Source organism: Dryobates pubescens, chromosome 14, assembly GCF_014839835.1.
Source record: "Dryobates pubescens isolate bDryPub1 chromosome 14, bDryPub1.pri, whole genome shotgun sequence".
Classification (NCBI taxonomy): Eukaryota; Metazoa; Chordata; class Aves; order Piciformes; family Picidae; genus Dryobates; species Dryobates pubescens.
The window spans coordinates 27,575,044-27,593,011 of record NC_071625.1 but is presented as its reverse complement, the minus strand read 5'-3'; the positions used below and the strand labels follow the sequence as shown (position 1 = coordinate 27,593,011).

Genomic DNA, 17,968 nt, shown 5'->3' with positions numbered 1-17,968 from the left:
GGATTCCAAAAGGCTGCAGGTGTCAGAATAGAACACACACAGAATCCAGAATTAACCAGGCTGGAAAAGACCTCAGAGATCATCCAGTCCAACCTATCACCCAACACCATCTAACCAACTAAACCATGGCACCAAGTGCCTCATCCAGGCTCTTCCTAAACACCTCCAGGGATGGTGACTCCACCACCTCCCTGGGCAGCACATTCCAATGGCCAATCTCTCTCTCTATGGGAAGAATTTCTTCCTCACATCCAGCCTGAACCTCCCCTGGCACACTGCTTGGACTTGATGATCTCTGAGGTCTTTCCCAACCTGGTTAATTCTATTCTATTACATTCTATTCTATTCTGTTTAGAGCAGCTTTAGACTGGATGCTAGGAGCAAGTTCTTTACCATGAGGGAACAGATTGCCCAGGGAGGTGGTTGAGGCCCCATCCCTGGAGATATTCAAGGTGAGGCTGGACACAGGGCTCTGGGCAACCTGAGCTAGTGGGGGATGTCCCTGCTGAGTGCAGGGGGGGTTGGACTGCATGAGCTTGGGAGGTCCCTTCCAACCCAGCCCATTCTATGATTCTATGACATTTGAAAACACATCAATCCTCACATGGAACATTACAAATACACAGTTTGCCACTCCCTTGAGCACTTGCTGTTATTTCTGCTACTTCCTATTAAAATTAAAGCTGCATCCTTGTGTTGTACAACAGCCCTGTTCCTAAAATGCAGAGATCTCTGTGTGTGTGTGTGTGTCCCCCTCAAAAAAAAGCCATCAGGCAGAAAGGGATTTGTTCAGCTGACTTTTCCTCTGTGTTAACATCTGCTTTGCTACATCTTGGAGAGGAAAAACCAGTTTGGAAGGTTCTCTCTGTGTTTGTTAATGGCCAGCTTTGACTTCCCTGGTTTCTAACAGGCAGGCCTTCAAGGGAAAACAATCAATGAAACCTCTGCCCACTGCCACAAGCACGAAATGCAAGGCATTGCTCTGCTGAATCATTTATGCAGGGCTGCTTAAAGCTGGTGGCATTAGCCTGGAAAGAGGCACACAAAGGATGAGTCACAGCTTGGAGACTTTTCCTTGTGTTATCCAGCAGTGATTAGCTGCAGAGTGGCTGAAGAAATATTTGGGAGGAGTAATCTTTCCCAATCAAGTGACATAACTTTGAGGTACATAAATGTAATCCACTCAGCAGTCCAAGCAGGGAAGTAATATTTATGGCCTGGGCACAGAAACCTAGAGCTCCAGATCTAATTCTTACTAGGAAACCAGAAATGCAACAAGGAAGATGAAGGAGGAGGGGAGAGGAGGAATTCATGGAATCATAGAATCAACCAGGTTGGAAAAGACCTCAGAGATCATAGTATCACAGTATCATTTAGGGTTGGAAGGGACCACAAGGATCATCTAGTTCCAAGCCCCCTGCCATGGGCAGGGACACCCCACACTAGATCAGCCTGCACAGAGCCTCATCCAGCCTGGCCTTAAACGCCTACAGGGACAGTGCCCCAGCCACCTCCCTGGACAACCCATCCCAGGGCTTCACCACTCTCATGGGGAAGAACTTCCTCCTCACCTCCAGCCTGAATCTCCCCACCTCCAGCTTCATTCCATTCCCCCTAGTCCTATCACTACGTGATCATCAAGTCCAACCTATCACCCAGCCCTAACTAATCAACTAGACCATGGCACCAAGTGCCTCATCCAGGCTTTTCTTGAAGATCTCCAAGGATGCTGACTCCACCACCTCCCTGGGCAGCACATTCCAATGGCCAATCACTCCCTCTGGGAAGAATTTATTCCTAATATCCAGCCTGAACCTCCCCTGGCACAGCTTGAGACTGTGTCCTCTTGTTCTGGTGCTGGTTGCCTGGGAAAAGAGACCAACCCCCACCTGGCTACAACCGTCCTTCAGGGAGTTCTAGACAGCAAGAAGGTCTCCCCTGAGCCTCCTCTTCTCCAGGCTAAGCAACCCCAGCTCCCTCAGCCTCTCCTCACAGGGCTGTGCTCCAGACCCCTCCCCAGCTTTGTTGCCCTTCTCTGGACACCTTCCAGCATCTCAACATCTTTCCTAAACTGAGGAGCCCAGAACTGGACACAGGACTCAAGGTGTGGCCTAACCAGTGCTGAGCACAGGGCACAATGACTTCCCTGCTCCTGCTGGCCACACTGTTCCTGATACAGGCCAGGATGCCATTGGCCTTCTTGGCCACCTGGGCACACTGCTGGCTCATGTTCAGCTGCTGTCAACCAGCACCCCCAGGTCCCTTTCTGCCTGGCTGCTCTCCAGCCACTCTACCCCCAGCCTGTAGCACTGCATGGGGGTGCTGTGACAAATTCATTCTTGTGGAGGTAAGTGATGCTTAACTGTGCTGCCTTTGCTGGTTCTGGGTGCAGGAAAACTGAGGGTAGGTTTAGACTGGGTCTTAGGAGAAAGCTGTTCAGTTGAAGGTGCTGGGACTCTAGGAGAGCTTGCCCAGATTCACTGTGGCTGCCTCCTCCCTGGGGATGTTCAAGGCCAGGCTGGAGGAAGCCTTGAGCAGGTGAATCTAGTTGAGAGGTGTCCCTGCCTATGGCAGGGAGCTTGGAGTAGCTGATCTCCGAGGTCCCTTCCAACCTAAGCCATTCTAGGATTCCATGATTACAACTTAATTGGCACAGAAATTGCAGTGCAAATGAGTAAGATGATTCCATGCAGGGAGTCAGAAATTCAAGAGGCCTTCAACAGAGCCTGCTTTGGGTGAACCCTCCTCCCTCAGCCTAACCTTGCAGCAGAGGTGCTCCAGCCCTCTTTTGACTCTAAGCCTGAACATAAATCCATTAGATATTGGGAATTAAATCACTCCTGGACCCTGCTTATTCCAGTTCCCTTAGTAGGAGGACATGAACATATGGTAGAAATTTGTCCTGGCCTGAACTGACTCTGCTTGTACCACATACACTGTGAATGTGCAGACAGAGAATGGCACTGCCAGATGTACTGAAGGGAGTAAGGATGGGGGTGAAGGAGGAAAGAGCTTCCTGCCAGCCCTTTCATACACACTAAAGAGAGCTCATTCACTGGGACAGTAAAAATGCAGAGCACTTCAAGGTCCAGAAGGATCAGCCACAGCTGTGGGGCATGGCCCCACACTAGGGACCAGGCACTGAGAAGTCTGACTCCAACAGCTAACCTGATCCCATAAAGCAGATGTGGAGGGAGGAATGGAGAGCTACCAGCATGGAGAGCTGTACCATACAGCCAGCACCATACTGCCCTGCCTGAGCAACAGTATCACTGAAGGAAGAAACATTGCTGTAGTGAAAGGAAGCCAAGGCCATGTCACTGGCCAAGAAACAAGCAAGCTCCATGGGGACTCAAGAGATGTCTCCCTGCCTCACCCCAAGCTTTCCAAAACCCAAAAGAAACACAACCAAGAACAAAGCAAAAGAGAAGCATGGGAGCTCTCTGAACTAGAGGTGCTGCCTGCAGGTCAGAATCACAGAAACATTCAGGTTGCAAAAGACCCTCAAGGTCACCAAGTCCAACCCAGAACCCTACTCTCCAAGGTTCACCCCTAAACCACATCCCCAAGCACCACATCCAAACCACCTTTAAACACATCCAGGCTTGGGGACTCCACCACCTCCCTGGGCAGCACATTCCAATGCCTGACCACTCTTGCTGGGGAAATATTCTCCCTACTGTCCAGTCTAAACCTGCCTAGTTGTAGCTTGAGGCCATTCCCTTTTGTTCTAGCACTAATTACCTGTGGGAAGAGACCAGCAGCAGCCTCTCTACAACATCCTTTCAGGTAGTTGTAGACAGCCATAAGGTCTCCCCTCAGCCTCCTCTTTTCCAAACTCACCAGTCCCAGCTCCATCAGTTGCTCTCCATAAGATTTAGCTAGGAAGGCAAGGCCACACACATGAAAAAGAAGAATGAAACACAGAAGAACAAAACAGGGAAAACCAATTGTAGGCAGACAATTTTGACCAGGCTGCTGTATTTCATTTCTTGTCTTGTTTGCATCCTTCCCCTTCGAGGGGGCCAAGAAGGCCAAGGGCATCCTGGCCTGCATCAGGAACAGTGTGGCCAGCAGGAGCAGGGAGGTCATTGTGCCCTGTGCCCAGCACTGGTCACACCACACCTTGAGTCCTGTGTCCAGTTCTGGGCTCCTCAGGTTAGGAAAGATGCTGAGTTGCTGGAAGGTGTCCAGAGAAGGGCAACAAAGCTGGGGAGGGGTCTGGAGCACAGCCCTGTGAGGAGAGGCTGAGGGAGCTGGGGTTGCTTAGCCTGCAGAAGAGGAGGCTCAGGGGAGACCTTCTTCCTCTCTCCAACTCCCTGAAGGGAGGTTATAGCCAGGTGGGGGTTGGTCTCTTCTCCCAGGCAGCCAGCACCAGAACAAGAGGACACAGTCTCAAGCTGTGCCAGAGGAGGTTTAGGTTGGAAGTGAGGAGAAAGTTCTTCCCAGCAAGAGAGATTGGCCACTGGAATGTGCTGCCCAGGGAGGTGGTGGAGTCCCCATCCCTGGAGGTGTTCAAGAAGTGACTGGATGTGGCACTTGGAGCCATGGTTTAGTTGTCAGGAAGCGTTGGGTGACAGGCTGGTCTTGATGACCTCTGAGGTCTTTTCCAACCTTATTGATTCTATGGTTCTATGATTCCCATATTGAAAACACAAGGGAGACTTTGCTCTGCCCAGAGTCCTGCTTTGGCATCTACTTTGCCTGCCACTTTGGAAAGGATTGCAACCTTCCAAAGGCTAGCAATTCCCCTCCTTCCCGTCCCCAACACAAAAATATCATGCCAGAAGAAACCCTTGGGTCACCATCAGGGGAGAATTCAACAGCAACTACTCTTAAGTCTCCAGAGCATGATGGTGGCCAGCAGAAAACGAGCTCCAGCTCAAACCCTGTGCAAAACAATTGAGCCATATGGGAATTATTTTCTGAGCTACTCAGAATTTGTTCATTTGCAAAATATGTAAGGACAGAGGCAAAAAAACTAGAAATGAATTCCTTAGCACTGGAAAGAAGAATTCTGAGTTACAACTGAAAGGATAAGACCCCAATTGCAAGACAAGTGCAGAGAACTCAGTGCTGTTGGCCACTTCTGAGAAGCAGAACAAATAAAACCCTTATTTATTTGTTTATTAAAGCAAATAGTTTGCCTTTTAAGCTCAGGGATGTTGAGTTTCTCACTGAAGTGCTTCCAGCTACACACAAAAGCAGATCAATGTCCTTGAAACAAAAAATACAGCAGAAAGCCAAGGAGTGTGCAGACACAGAGGACAGCTACTCAGGCATCAGTGCTTTCAGCACACACAAACACTCCCAACAGAGCAAACACAGGACTGGAAGAGGAGAGGTGTTGTGGAACTCCATCTTGATCACAGGCTCACAGGATGCTAAGAGTTGCAAAGGACCTCCAGAGATCATCAAGTCCAACCCCCCTGCCAGAGCAGGAGCATAGAATCCAGTACAGGTCACACAGGAACACATCCAGACAGGGCTGGAAAGGCTCCAGAGAAGGAGACTCCACAACCTCTCTGGGCAGCCTGCTCCAGGGCTCTGGGACCATCACAGTAAAGACATTCTTTCTCATATTGAGGTGGAACCTCCTGCGCTGCAGCTTACAACCATTGCCCCTTGTCCTATCCCCGGGCACAGTGAGCAGAGGCTGTCCCTGTCCCTTCCTTCCTGACCCCCAGCCCTCAGATATTGATAGACATTGATCAGATCCCCTCTCAGTCTTCTCTCCAGACTAAACAGCCCCAGGGCTCTCAGCCCCTCCTCATCAGGCAGTGCTGCAGTCCCTTCAGCATCCTTACAGCTGTCCATTGGACTCTCTCCAGCAGATCCCTGTCCCTCTTGAACTGGGGAGCCCAGAACTGGATGCAATATTCCAGGTGAGGTCTCAGCAGGGCAGAGTAGAGGGGGAGGAGAACCTCCCTGGCTCTGCTGGACACACTCCTTTGAATGCAGCCCAGGATCCCTTTGGCCTTCTTGGCCCCCAGGGCACATTGCTGTCCCATGCAGAACTTGTCCACCAGCACTCCCAGGTCCTTCTCCAGGTGAGGACACCTGCTTTCACTGTTTGGACACTTTCTCAGTTTGCAGACAAAAACCTTGCTTCCCCTACTCTTCCCACTCCCCACTGTTAGTTATCCAACAGGCACCTAGCATAACATTTTAACCACTATTCTCTAAGCTCCACTGCACACCCAAACTTCCACGCTTCCAGCCTTCAGTTTGCAGTAAGCATTGATCCTTGTGGCTACAAAGGTGACCTGATTGACTCAGAGGGCTGCAAGGAGGTGCAAGGCTCACCTGATTCACCAGGGCTCTGGGCAATCTGATCTAGTGGAGGACATCCCTGATCACTGCAAGTGCTTTGGACTAGAGGACCTTTGGAAGTCCCTTCTAAGCCAAACCATTCTGTGATTCACTCTGCTGGTGCAGACTAGTGGCCCCCACTCCCACACTGAGGTTCTGTGGGAATGGAGAAAGAGCAAACCTGGGAAAAGTGTGATGGCAGGAGTGACAGTTACAAGGAGCCACAGGGAGAAATATTCTCCTTCCCATTGTTGTTGCTCCTTCTGATGCTGGGGCCCTCTGAGATGGGAGGCACAGGAGGAATTGTATCTCCTTTGTTCTCTCTTTTTCCCTTGATGCTGTGCATCGTTTCCTTTTGTGTGCTAAAGGTTAGAGGAAGGAGAAAGTACTCCTGCAGTGAACAAGGAGACAGAGGTCCAAGGCAGCTGTGGATCCATTCATAACAGGCAGGAGACTAAGAAGCACTAAAAACAAAGTAAAATTAATCACAGGATATATTTGGTTGGAAGAGACCTTGAAGATTATCCAGCCCAACCTTCAACCCAGCACTGAAGGGTCAACACTAAACCACGTCCCTAAGCTCCAGCCCTGCTCACTGCTTAAACAGCTCCAGGGATGGTAACTCCAGCACTGCTCTGGGCTGACCATTCCAGTGGTTGAGAAGAAGTATTTCCTAATATCCAGCCTAAACCTCCACTGATGCAGCTTGAAACCATTTCCTCTGGTCCTGTCACTTGTCACCCAGGAGAAGAGGCTGCCCCCTCCTCGCTCCAACCCCCCTTCAGGGAGTTGTAGAGAGCAATGAGGTCTCCCCCCAGCCACCTCTTCTCCAGACTGACCAACTGTGGTGGTTTAGGCTGGGTGCTGGCCCAGATGCCACTGTGCAGGCCACACCTGGGAGGTCCCAAGGGGTGGGCCCAGCCCAGGGGGTGGTCACAGGGACCAGGTATTCCATTCCTATAATGCCCTGCTCCCCTATAAAAAGGCCATGCGGGGTCTTCACTTCCTCTTTCGTCCCCTGCTGCTGCCTAGGTAACATGGCGTGAGCTGCCTCCCTTGGGCCTGCTCAGGCCTAAGGCTGGGTTGGGGGGGGGGGGGGGAGAAAGAGCCCTGGGGGGGTTTGGGTGTACCCCCAGGTGGGGATGGGATGTTCTTGGGTATGTTCTGGGATCTCTCTCTTTGTCATGGTGCTTGTGGGTCTCTGTAAAACTTTCATTGTTGTTTGTTATTGTTTTCCTATTTAAACTTTCCATCACTTTTTGCAATCCGTTTGTCTGAGTCGTTATTTCTGCCTGTGGTGGGGAGGGGGCCTGCCCCAACCCATTACACCAACCAACCCCAGCTGCCTCAGGTACTCCTCATAGGCCATGTGCTCCAGGCCCTTCACCAGCCTCATGGCCCTTCTGTGGACATGCTCCAGAGTATATCCTTCCTATAATGAGAGGCCCAGAACTGAACACAACACTGGAGGTGTGGTCTCACCTGGGCCGTTTCCCTCCCAGGTGTTTTTCTTCCGCTTAGGAACGATGTTTGTAACCGCTGCTACCAGGACAGAACAGAGAAATCCACTTCTTTTTTTCATTTGGGACTTTTTATTTGAAACTCATTGAAAGACCAGAACAACAGCTTTTATAAAAGGTAACAAAGGATCTTCTGTTGCTTTCAAGTCACGTGTTACTTACAGACAGAAACGATTTCATTCTCAGTAGCTTGTCGCGGTATCGCTCAAAGGCACCTGCCAACAGTGTTGGTTGCACATGCACTGCAGCAATGATGCATGCAAAAGAGGAAATGGGGCACTGCTGTGGTTTGATCACCAGTGTCATTACCCTACCTGTATGTATGAGGATGGCCACTGTACACACAAATGACACAGGCATGCAGCCGCAGAAACCAAGCGTCGCGCTCATCGCCTCTAGTTTGACAACACCCTAGGGAAACGCTCCTCCAGGGGAAACAATCCCAAGTGGTAACTTCTGTTAAAAAGAGCTACATTTAGCCAACTGTCTACTGAACATTTAAAAAAATAGAACAATCCAGTCGGGTTTTTTTGTTCTCCAAGCAGCAAACAACAATTCACCATCTTAAGATTGAGCAACTTGTAAAGAGTAAGACATTGAAACGCAGCCTCCGCGCTCCTCTTCCTCGTACTTACTAAGCTTAGCTTCATTAAGACACCCAGGGACAGGTGGAAAATAATGCATATGATGATCAAATTTTTTCCATTTCCATTAGCTCATCACAAATGTTTTAAAAGTTGGGATTTTTAGCCACCCATGGACTTAAAAGAGACAGGATCTGACCACAGCTCAGGCCGGAAGAGCTGGCGGGCTCAAACCCATACGACGTTGTTTGACTAAGGTACTCAAACAGCAGACATGGAAAACAGGCTTTCATCTCTCCAGCCCAGATTTTTTGATCCATCCCTATTCACATCAGGAACAATTTTGCTAGGGCAAGAGCATTTATTATTAAGTGTTTCACAGAACATGACAGAAGTAATAAAACATTTAGATATTGCTGTATTCTGGCAGATCCCGGCGTAGTCGTATCGCCTTCAGCTTCTCTACTTTAATTTTTGTTCTCAACAGTTCTTCTTCCAGTTGCTGCTTTCTTTTCAAGCCATCCCTTTTCTCCTGGACATACAGACCAATTTTTCTTTGATTTTCTAGTATGATTTGATGCTCCTCTTTCAGCATTTGCAGCATCTGCGGGTCGTAACCATACATCGGTCTAAAGCGTTCCCCAAGCTCAAGCCTAAAGAACTCATCTCTTCTGGGTACAGGAGAGGGAGACATCATGACTCTCATGTCAACTGAAGACACTGATGTGGAAGGAGACCTTTCCATAATATGCACCAATTGGTGTTCCTCCTCTTGTTCCAAGTTCTCGTTTTGCTGGGAGTCTATAAGCAAAGAAGGAGGAGGTTTGACATCCTCTTCTGACTGCAGCTCCATCATGACTGCGGCGGGGTGGTGATCCAGCATTGCCGGTGGTGAGCTGGTGCCAGCAATAGTTTCTTTATCGATATTAGCACTAGAACACACAAAACCACATTTAAATAATCCATTCCAAACTGTTCTTTAAAGGTGCAGCTGGGAGTAACCAGAGCTTCATTTGAAATGCTACTCTGCTATCTCTGCCTAGGACTCTGCTTCGTTACACGCACACCGCCTCTACCCCTCCTTCCTTACGCCACGTGTACACGGCCTTGCCTGGTGCAAATTACACTACCAGGAAGACTGGATGCTTATACAAAAGAGAACCACCCTGGTAGGCCCTTCTGCTGACCCTGGAGAAGCAAGAAGGGCTACTAGTGACAAAGAGAATAAAAGCAAAGCAGTTGCAAGCCATGGAAGTGGTAAAGGAAATCATCTATATAATATCCGATGTTACTTTTAGAGGGCATTCATTTGGACTGGAGTGTGGCAGAAACATTTCCATCTCCCAAACTTATTCACCTCCTCCTGTTCTAATGTTCCCTGAGTCATGCACCCAAGTATCTGGTTTGGGTGGGTTTTTTGTAATGCAAAACAATCACTCAATAACATTCCATTAAAAGCCTTGGGAGAAGAAACCACAGCCCAAATGCTGACCCTGCCACCAGCAGATTAGGGCATCAAGCTAATCTTTCCTCCTTCTCTTTGAATTGGTGATCTCATTTTTCTGAAGCTTCAAGCCACAGAAATGTTTCCATGAAGCACACAGCCCTATAGTTCTGTGCATTTCCAAAGTACAACGCCCACTTGATTCATCTGCCTTTGTGTAAAGCCCTGAGTCAGCAGCACCTCCAATCACCATTTGACATTACATCGCCTTTGATGAGAACACTGGCTCCGGCTTTTCCTGCCACTTCTCTGCCATTGGTCCTGCTTGAAACCCTACACGTCTGCACATCACTCCTTTATCCAGGTAAGGCTTTTTTTTTAAGCCAGATCAGCTGCTGTGTCTACTTCACAGTACAGATCTGCAAAGACTCATTTCAGCATGACTGGCAAGGCAGTGTGGTGTAACACGGGAACAGGAGTGTATTGACTTGGTACTGATACCAATGACACTGCAGCAACCTAAACCATTCTATGAATCATGGCCACGACTGTCTCAGAGACTGTCACTGGTGGCTGCAGATACAGGACATTCCCCAACCCTTGAGGAACTGAGCTGCTGCCAGCAGCTAAAGGCAGCAAGTGGATCCATATCCATGTTTGAGACAACACTCACATGGGGATGCAACCCTGGAGGACCTGAGTTGCTGTCCATTAAATTAGAGGGGTGATGGGAAGTGTAAACTACACTTTTTAAACTCCATGGGAGTGCTGCAATTGACAAACACCATCTAGGTATCAAAACACTGTCCTGGTTAGCAGGAGATGTGGGCTGGCAAGAGATGTGGGTTCAGGCTCCCAGAAGCAAAGGAGAAAATTAATTTGTACATCCTACTTCTCATGTAGATGCACTGACTCCCTCATCAAAAGGTGGCATGATCGCTTCTGCATCTCACACAAGCTCCAAAACTCTTGGTGGAAGAGAAATCAGCAGCCATGGTTGCAATTTTCAAAGGAGCCTGGTTTGGCCTGGCATCCCTTAGCATGGGAGCCTGGTTTGGCCTGGCATCCCTTAGCATGGGAGCCTGGTTTGGCCTGGCATCCCTTAGCATGGGAGCCTGGTTTGGCCTGGCATCCCTTAGCATGGGAGCCTGGTTTGGCCTGGCATCCCTTAGCATGGGAGCCTGGTTTGGCCTGGCATCCCTTAGCATGGGAGCCTGGTTTGGCCTGGCACCCCTTAGCATGGGAGCCTGGTTTGGCCTGGCATCCCTTAGCATGGGAGCCTGGTTTGGCCTGGCATCCCTTAGCATGGGAGCCTGGTTTGGCCTGGCATCCCTTAGCATGGGAGCCTGGTTTGGCCTGGCATCCCTTAGCATGGGAGCCTGGTTTGGCCTGGCATCCCTTAGCATGGGAGCCTGGTTTGGCCTGGCATCCCTTAGCATGGGAGCCTGGTTTAGCCTGGCATCCCTTAGCATGGGAGCCTGGTTTGGCCTGGCATCCCTTAGCATGGGAGCCTGGTTTGGCCTGGCATCCCTTAGCATGGGAGCCTGGTTTGGCCTGGCATCCCTTAGCATGGGAGCCTGGTTTGGCCTGGCATCCCTTAGCATGGGAGCCTGGTTTAGCCTGGCATCCCTTAGCATGGGAGCCTGGTTTAGCCTGGCATCCCTTAGCGTGGAAGTGCGTTTTCTAGAATGAAAGCTTCTCAACACTCAATGGCAGAAAAGTTCAGGAGGGCCAGAGCAATGTATTTTCCAATAATTAACCCTGTCAGCCACCCAAACTACCTCAACTGAAGATTTTAAACCAAATTTCTACAAGTTCACCTGAGGCAGGTGTTGCAAATAGGCCTTTCCTTCATTCCCCGAAGAAAATGCAGGGATAATCTTAATTCTATTTGCTGTTACTTGAGCTGCCTATAGTGTATCAGTTATATCACCTTACTCCCTCCTCCTCATGAGACAAAGCTTCACCTCTTCCTCTATACCCCTCTCTCACATTCCTCTCACTCCTCACACGGAGCACCGGCAGTATTGTCCTGCGCACACATTTGCACTTGTTTTCCCCAGTGCTGACTGTAATTCTGGGTTTCCCCCTCTCCACAACCGCAGCTTCTAGTACAGCTTCCCTCCTCCTCGTTTGCTGGCTCCTGGCCAGCTTCTAGCCTGAGAAAAGTGGAAACAACCAGCTGGAGAAGCAGGTCACTCTGACAAAAGGAAACAGAGAGACACCAGAGAAAGAGTGAGAGAGGTTAAAGAGAAGAAAGGTAAGATTTAATCTAACGTAGACTAGAGCCTCCAGACGGTGAAAAATCCATCTCTTGAAGCAATCTAGACAGAACTAGCAAATTACCAAATCTTCAGGTAACTCTGATGACGCTTTTTCCTTTTTACTGTTTTATTTTTCTTTCCTTGTAAGAGTCATTCTCTGAAGAGGAAAACAATTAGGAGGCAAAGAGAGAAAGAAGCAATTGAGAAACAAAAGAGCCGCCTGTATGGTGGTTACTAACGTCGCTCCTGACAACTTCACTGAAAGAAAGACAAACAACAGTTACCACAACTGGGGGGATGGTGTTTATAACCCTGAAGGCACCCGTGATTCACCAGGTTTTGTTTGATCACAGCAAGCTAGAAATTGCTTAAAGGTGCGATTAAGAATGTGGATCCATCAGAAACTGTAGTTCCCCTCCTACGAAACCTAAACCAGATCCTGGCGAGTTCAAACCCAAAGCCGTGGGTTTGGGAAACTGAGGTAAACTGCAACTCAGTTAAAATGAGAGCCATCAAATAATCATCTGTTTGGGGCGAGGGGGAGGGAGGGATAATTCATCTTTTACATTCTATTCTTCTCCTTCAGTGCACAGTTATTGGCTGTTATTGATAGATGTATTGACTGTTCCCACGACCAACCATTTTGGATAAGCGATAATCGAAGTCAATGCTCCCAGACTCGGGAGGGACTGCAAAAAAAGAGTAGTGCTTCAATTACAGGAGACAAACTATGGACATCATTAGCTCTTAATCACTGACAAAAAAGGGTCAGTGCTTTTTCTAAGCCAATCCACAACCCGAAGTTCTCACACCACCATTTGGTTTTGTTGGGGTTTTTTGGTTGGTTTTGGGTGGGTTTTTTGTAACTCCTCACAAAAGTTGGTAGTCAAGACACTGCAACCTTTATGAGAGCAATTAAAAGCCTCGGTTTGTTCCAGAGAATTCTTTGGAATGGTTCCTTCCAGGGGCATTCACCAGGAGCAGCAGCAGCAGCAGAGCCCCAGTTGCTTCAGACTTCTTTAAGCAGAGGACCCACAACGGCTTATTTTTAGAGGGTCTGGCATGCTGGGATTTAGACAATTGGTACCATTCAGTTCAACCAGTGGCACCACGAATCCAGTTTGGCGTGTGTGCACATGCCAGCTTTCCTGACAGCCTTATGCTGCTGCACCAACTAGCAGCACATCTCATTAAAATACCCAAAGTTTCCTTCCCATTAATCTGCTGGAGAAAATAAGGGAAAAAAAACCACCACCAAAAACCCAGAGCTTTCATAAGGTTGCTGGGGAGTTACTTGACTTCTCCCCCCAACCCCCCTTCTCCCTAGCCTAGTTTTTGTATCTGGAGGAACCAAAACCTGACCCTGGCATTTTTTGATCCCTCAAGGACCAATACAGAACCAGCAGAGTGTTGCAAGTCAGATATGAGGGGCATTAGCCAGCTGTGGGAGAAAGCCTGCACGCTGCCTGCCTGTATTATGTCTGGCTCAAATCTAGACAGTGTGTCTCACTTTAGTGAGCAGTAAAGGGGAGGGGAAAAAAAAAAACCTACAAAAAACAAAACTTCTGGTGCTGTACCTCTCCATTCCTGCCTGCATTTAGACTGCCCACCGCACAAACTACTTGGGAGTTCAGACTGCAATTAGCTTTGCTCCAGTTTCAGGAAGCCACCGTCCATGCAAGGAAAAGTATCAGTTAAAAACAAACATTTGCACTCACAAAGGCACTGTGCTGTGCAGGACTCTTTTTTTCCCCCCTCCCTTTATATTTTTTAAAGGCTTTGGAGCAGTTCAAATGCCACATGAAAACATCTGAGTAAAAGCAGAGGGGAGGGGAAAAAAAAAAAGGTGTGTGGGTAAGGTTTCTCAGCTCTGTCAGCTAACTTTATTAAAAACCCTCTCCAAACTAGTACTAGTTCCATATGTTGCAAAATGACTGCAGTATTACCTTAAATGGAGGAGAATAGCCATCACTTTGCCAGGGTTTGAATAATCTGCCTATTAAAAGGTAGGGGAGGGGTAGAGGTTGGGGCTACTCTTTCTCCCTGGTTCCGTCTTAACCCTCACTTTCCAGAGTACGACAAAGACTCTGAGGCAGGCTTTGAAAAGAGAGAGCTGGGGAATAAAAAGAGAAAAGAAAAGGAAAGGAAAGGAGGGGGGAGAAAAAAAAAAAAAAAGAGAGGAATGAATGCAGTGCTAAGTCACCACAAAGCTTCCTGTAAAACAAAAGCAGCATTATTTTGTCACTGCTCCCCACTTGGTGATTCTTCCCTGCCAAACGTTTCCTGGAGGAGGCTGAACGCAAGCAAAGCATTACGGGGTAGGTAGGAGGCGCCATCATTCGCAGTCAGTAACAGAATAAAAAGGAATTGTCTCACCTTGGAACACTGCTCCTGTCCCTTAAACACACATTGGAAATCTGTGGAATCATCTCCACAACTTTCTTGGTTGGCTCGGAAATGCTGCTTTTACAGTCTGAGTGAGTCTCCTTTTGCTGCAACAGCTCCTGCTTGGCATATTCTTTGAGCCTCTTGTAGAGGGTGCGCAGGCCCTGCGCCGTGCGAGGAGGGCGATCTACTCCGATGGCATTGTAGTTATCAGCTATGATGTCCCAGCACTTGTTTTTTTCCACTATTACGGAGTGCTTATTGGTGTGCTCCTCCAGAATTTTAACGTAGGGCTTCACCAGTTTTAGCAAATCGAGCTTTTCAGACAAGGTGAAATTAGAAGATCTGGCCTTCCCCACCATTGTTAGCTTTGAATTGAGCAGCCGCTCCTGGAGCCACCATGCAGTCCCTAGCTCCGCTCAGCTCTTTTTCACAAACAGAAAAAGATCAGGCTTAACTAGGCTAGTCTCATTTAGGCCCACGCCTACAAGGGAGGGTTTATTAAAATTCCTTCAGCTTAAGCTGACGCAGGTTCAGGAAATCTGCTTAAGCCAAGCCTGACCTACATAAGGCTTCAGACTGAAGAAGACGAGAAGAAACAAGCAAAAATACACTTTTGTATGAAGAGCCCGGGCACACGCGGGATTTAAAGGCATAAAGGTTTAACGATTAGCACGTTACCCAGCTAAAAATTACCTAATTTAGCCTGAGTAACAAGCTCTGACACATCTCCCTCGCTCTCTCGCACTGGAACCGCGCTGGGGGTGATTTTTACACCGTAACGCCGTCCCCCGACCAAAGCCGCGGCGGCTTTGTGCAGCGCGGCCGAGCGTTTCGGGGCGCGGGAGGCGGGCGGCGGAGCGGCGCGGCGCGGCGCGGGCGGCGTGTGTAGCGAGCTCCCCGAGAGAGCCCCCGGCCGCCGCCGCCGCCGCGCTCCCGCCGCCATTTGCATAATGCTGGTCCTGCTGTCAATCAGGGCCGCCGGCTCCTCCAGCCGGCGAGGTTACGCTCAGGCTTCGCCGCAAAGCTCGGCTTCTCCTGCACTCGGCCGCCCGCTCCCGCCACCGGGGGCTTCTTAAAGAGGCCGCTTCACTCGGCGGCCCAGCCTGCCGGGCGAGCCGGAGAGACGGCAAGGAGCCGCCGTGCCGGCCCTCCACCGGCGTTTCCCGGTGCCTTCGGGCCGCGGCTGTGCCCTGCGGCACCACCCAGGCCCTTCGCCGCCCCTGTCCGCGCCCTTAGGCCCGCCGGAGCGGGACAGGGGCACGGCCAGAGCCAGCAGCAGTAAAGGCTACAGGCAGCCGAGAGAGATTGAGCGAGCGCGCTGCAGCGCCCGGATACAGGGATTTGCATTGTACCCACCAGCAAACAACCCCCTTTGAATCATCATGCTGCCAGGCGTGCTTGCGGGCTAAAAATCTGGGGTGCTTCGGCGGCTTTTTATTGTTGTGGGTTTTTTTACTAACGAGGTGCATGCTCTGGGGGTCCATTTCTACTGTTCGCTCCAAAGCGGCGCCTTAAGCCAAGACTTCCCATAGCAAGGCTGTTAAATTCCGGTGGTCTAAACCAAACCCAACACATCGGGAGAAAGGACAAGCTGCAGCTCTAAGGAAAAGGGACCTGGAAGAGGAAAAAGCAAACCCCCAAGTTTCACTCCTAAGGAGTGGAGGGGAAACAAACAGCAGTGGGGAGGGTAGTGGCAGCAGCTCCGCAAGCTCAACGTGTTCAGCCTTGAAAAGGAGCAGCCTCGAAGGGGGATGGGGGGGTGAAGGAAAGAGAAATCTAATTATAGTTTGAGATCTCTCCGGGCTATAAAGATCTAGGTATAAACTTGTTTGCTCTAAGGGGAAGGGAAAAAAAAAAACAACCCAAAAAAAAAATCCCCCAAAGCAACCTCAAAGCAGACACAAGCCGTATTCAAAACAAGAATGCAAACTAAACAAAGGGAGACTTTTAACTGCTACAAATCAATTAGCGTTTAGCATAACGAGCACGTTGGGAAGCGGTTGGGAGACTTGGCTGGGCCCTGCCACCTCCCGAAAGTGCGAGCAGTCCACTTCGTCGCGATTCCTTTCGAGCCAAGTTTAAATAAAGCATTTTATAGGCTGAAGTCCATTTGAGAAAGGAAATACTCATGTGGTTAGGGAGCCCTGTGTACGAACCAGCGCCTTTAAATGCCTAATCCTCGTTCCCCCACACTTTGCACTTTACCAATGTTAAGAGCAGTAAGCTGCTGGCTATCTTCTGGGGTTGGGTTGATTTTCTTTTCCTTTTTTTGTTAATATAATTTCTGCACTTGGTTTTGGGTTGTTTGGGGGTTTTTTTCACTAATTGGAAAACCAAGAACTGAGTATGCCTCAGTCTGGACTCTGGCAGAAGAATGACACTTAAGGAATCACAGGTGAGCCTAGGCCGTGCCCTCTGCTGTTAAAGCTCTTGCAGAGCCCCCAGTCTCTTTAGTGACCAAAAGAAAGAAGGCAGTGTTAGATTGTGGGATTAAAGGCTCCTCCCCACACACCACCAGAGTCAGGCAGGAGACCTCCAATAACCCAACTGAAGGAAACTGAGCCCTCAGCCCAGCTGCTCCCAGGGCTGTCTGAAATACAGCAGCCCAGCAGAGAGATCCAGATGGAATGAGGTTCTCTCTACATCACCTTACAGACTGAAGGAGGGGGTTACTGCCCACTGGGTAGGGGACTCATGCCAGCATGAGTATTTGGGATTGCTGAAGGCATAGTACTGGATATTTTGAGGAAGAACCATAGACAGGAAAAGGGAGGAAGGACAGTGGGTTGGGGCAAAACACACGTAGGAAAATACTGGGGGGAAGAAAGGATAAAGGGGGCCAGGTGCATGCAAACAGATGCTGCTCATTATGGTGGTCTAGCTGTGCCCTGTACCTATTCACCACAGTTCATCCATACCTTCTTGTTAAACTACATTTGTAACTCACTCTCTGGGTGCAGGGATTCTCTACTCTGTGTGCATGACTCTTATGTGGAAGCGTAAGCGCCAGCAACCGGAGTTGTACCACAGGTCACGGGGGCCTGCGAACACAAACTGGAGCCCATGCCTGTGTCAGTGTGTGCTGGCTGGCAAACAGCAAGTCAGACTAGTCAGCAAGTAGGCTTGGGAGCCAAGAATTGGAGCAACTGTCAGTCTGGACCAGATGCTGGAGAAACCAAAAGCTACTGGACAAACCCGGGGAACTGGCCACTGGTAAGGTCATAAATGCACACCAGCTGCCAGAGTGCCCCAGTGCAGGCTTGTGAGGCAACTGGGAGACCAGGGGCTTCAGGGAGCAGCTCCCAAGCAGAGTAAGAGCGTAGCAAGAGTCTGAGCCCTGCTGGGGGATCCATGGTGTCCATGTGTATTTCCCACAACAGGCTTTCATCCCAGTCAGCCAGTGCATGGAAAGGGTGAGGCCACCCATGCCGCTTGTGTTTGCAGCAGTGCTGCATG

At 49.5% G+C, this 17,968-nt stretch overlaps 1 protein-coding gene across 1 annotated transcript; it reads right to left on the bottom strand.

Annotated features, from left to right (window-relative positions):
- Positions 1-7,901: 7,901 nt before the first annotated feature.
- On the bottom strand, positions 7,902-15,259 carry FSBP (fibrinogen silencer binding protein). The gene is made up of 2 exons (XM_009902942.2): positions 14,501-15,259; positions 7,902-9,348 (listed from the first exon to the last, which is right to left on the bottom strand). Exons 1-2 carry the CDS (start codon positions 14,869-14,871, stop codon positions 8,823-8,825), a joined length of 897 nt encoding a protein of 298 aa, XP_009901244.1. The 5' UTR covers positions 14,872-15,259; the 3' UTR covers positions 7,902-8,822.
- Positions 15,260-17,968: the final 2,709 nt, after the last annotated feature.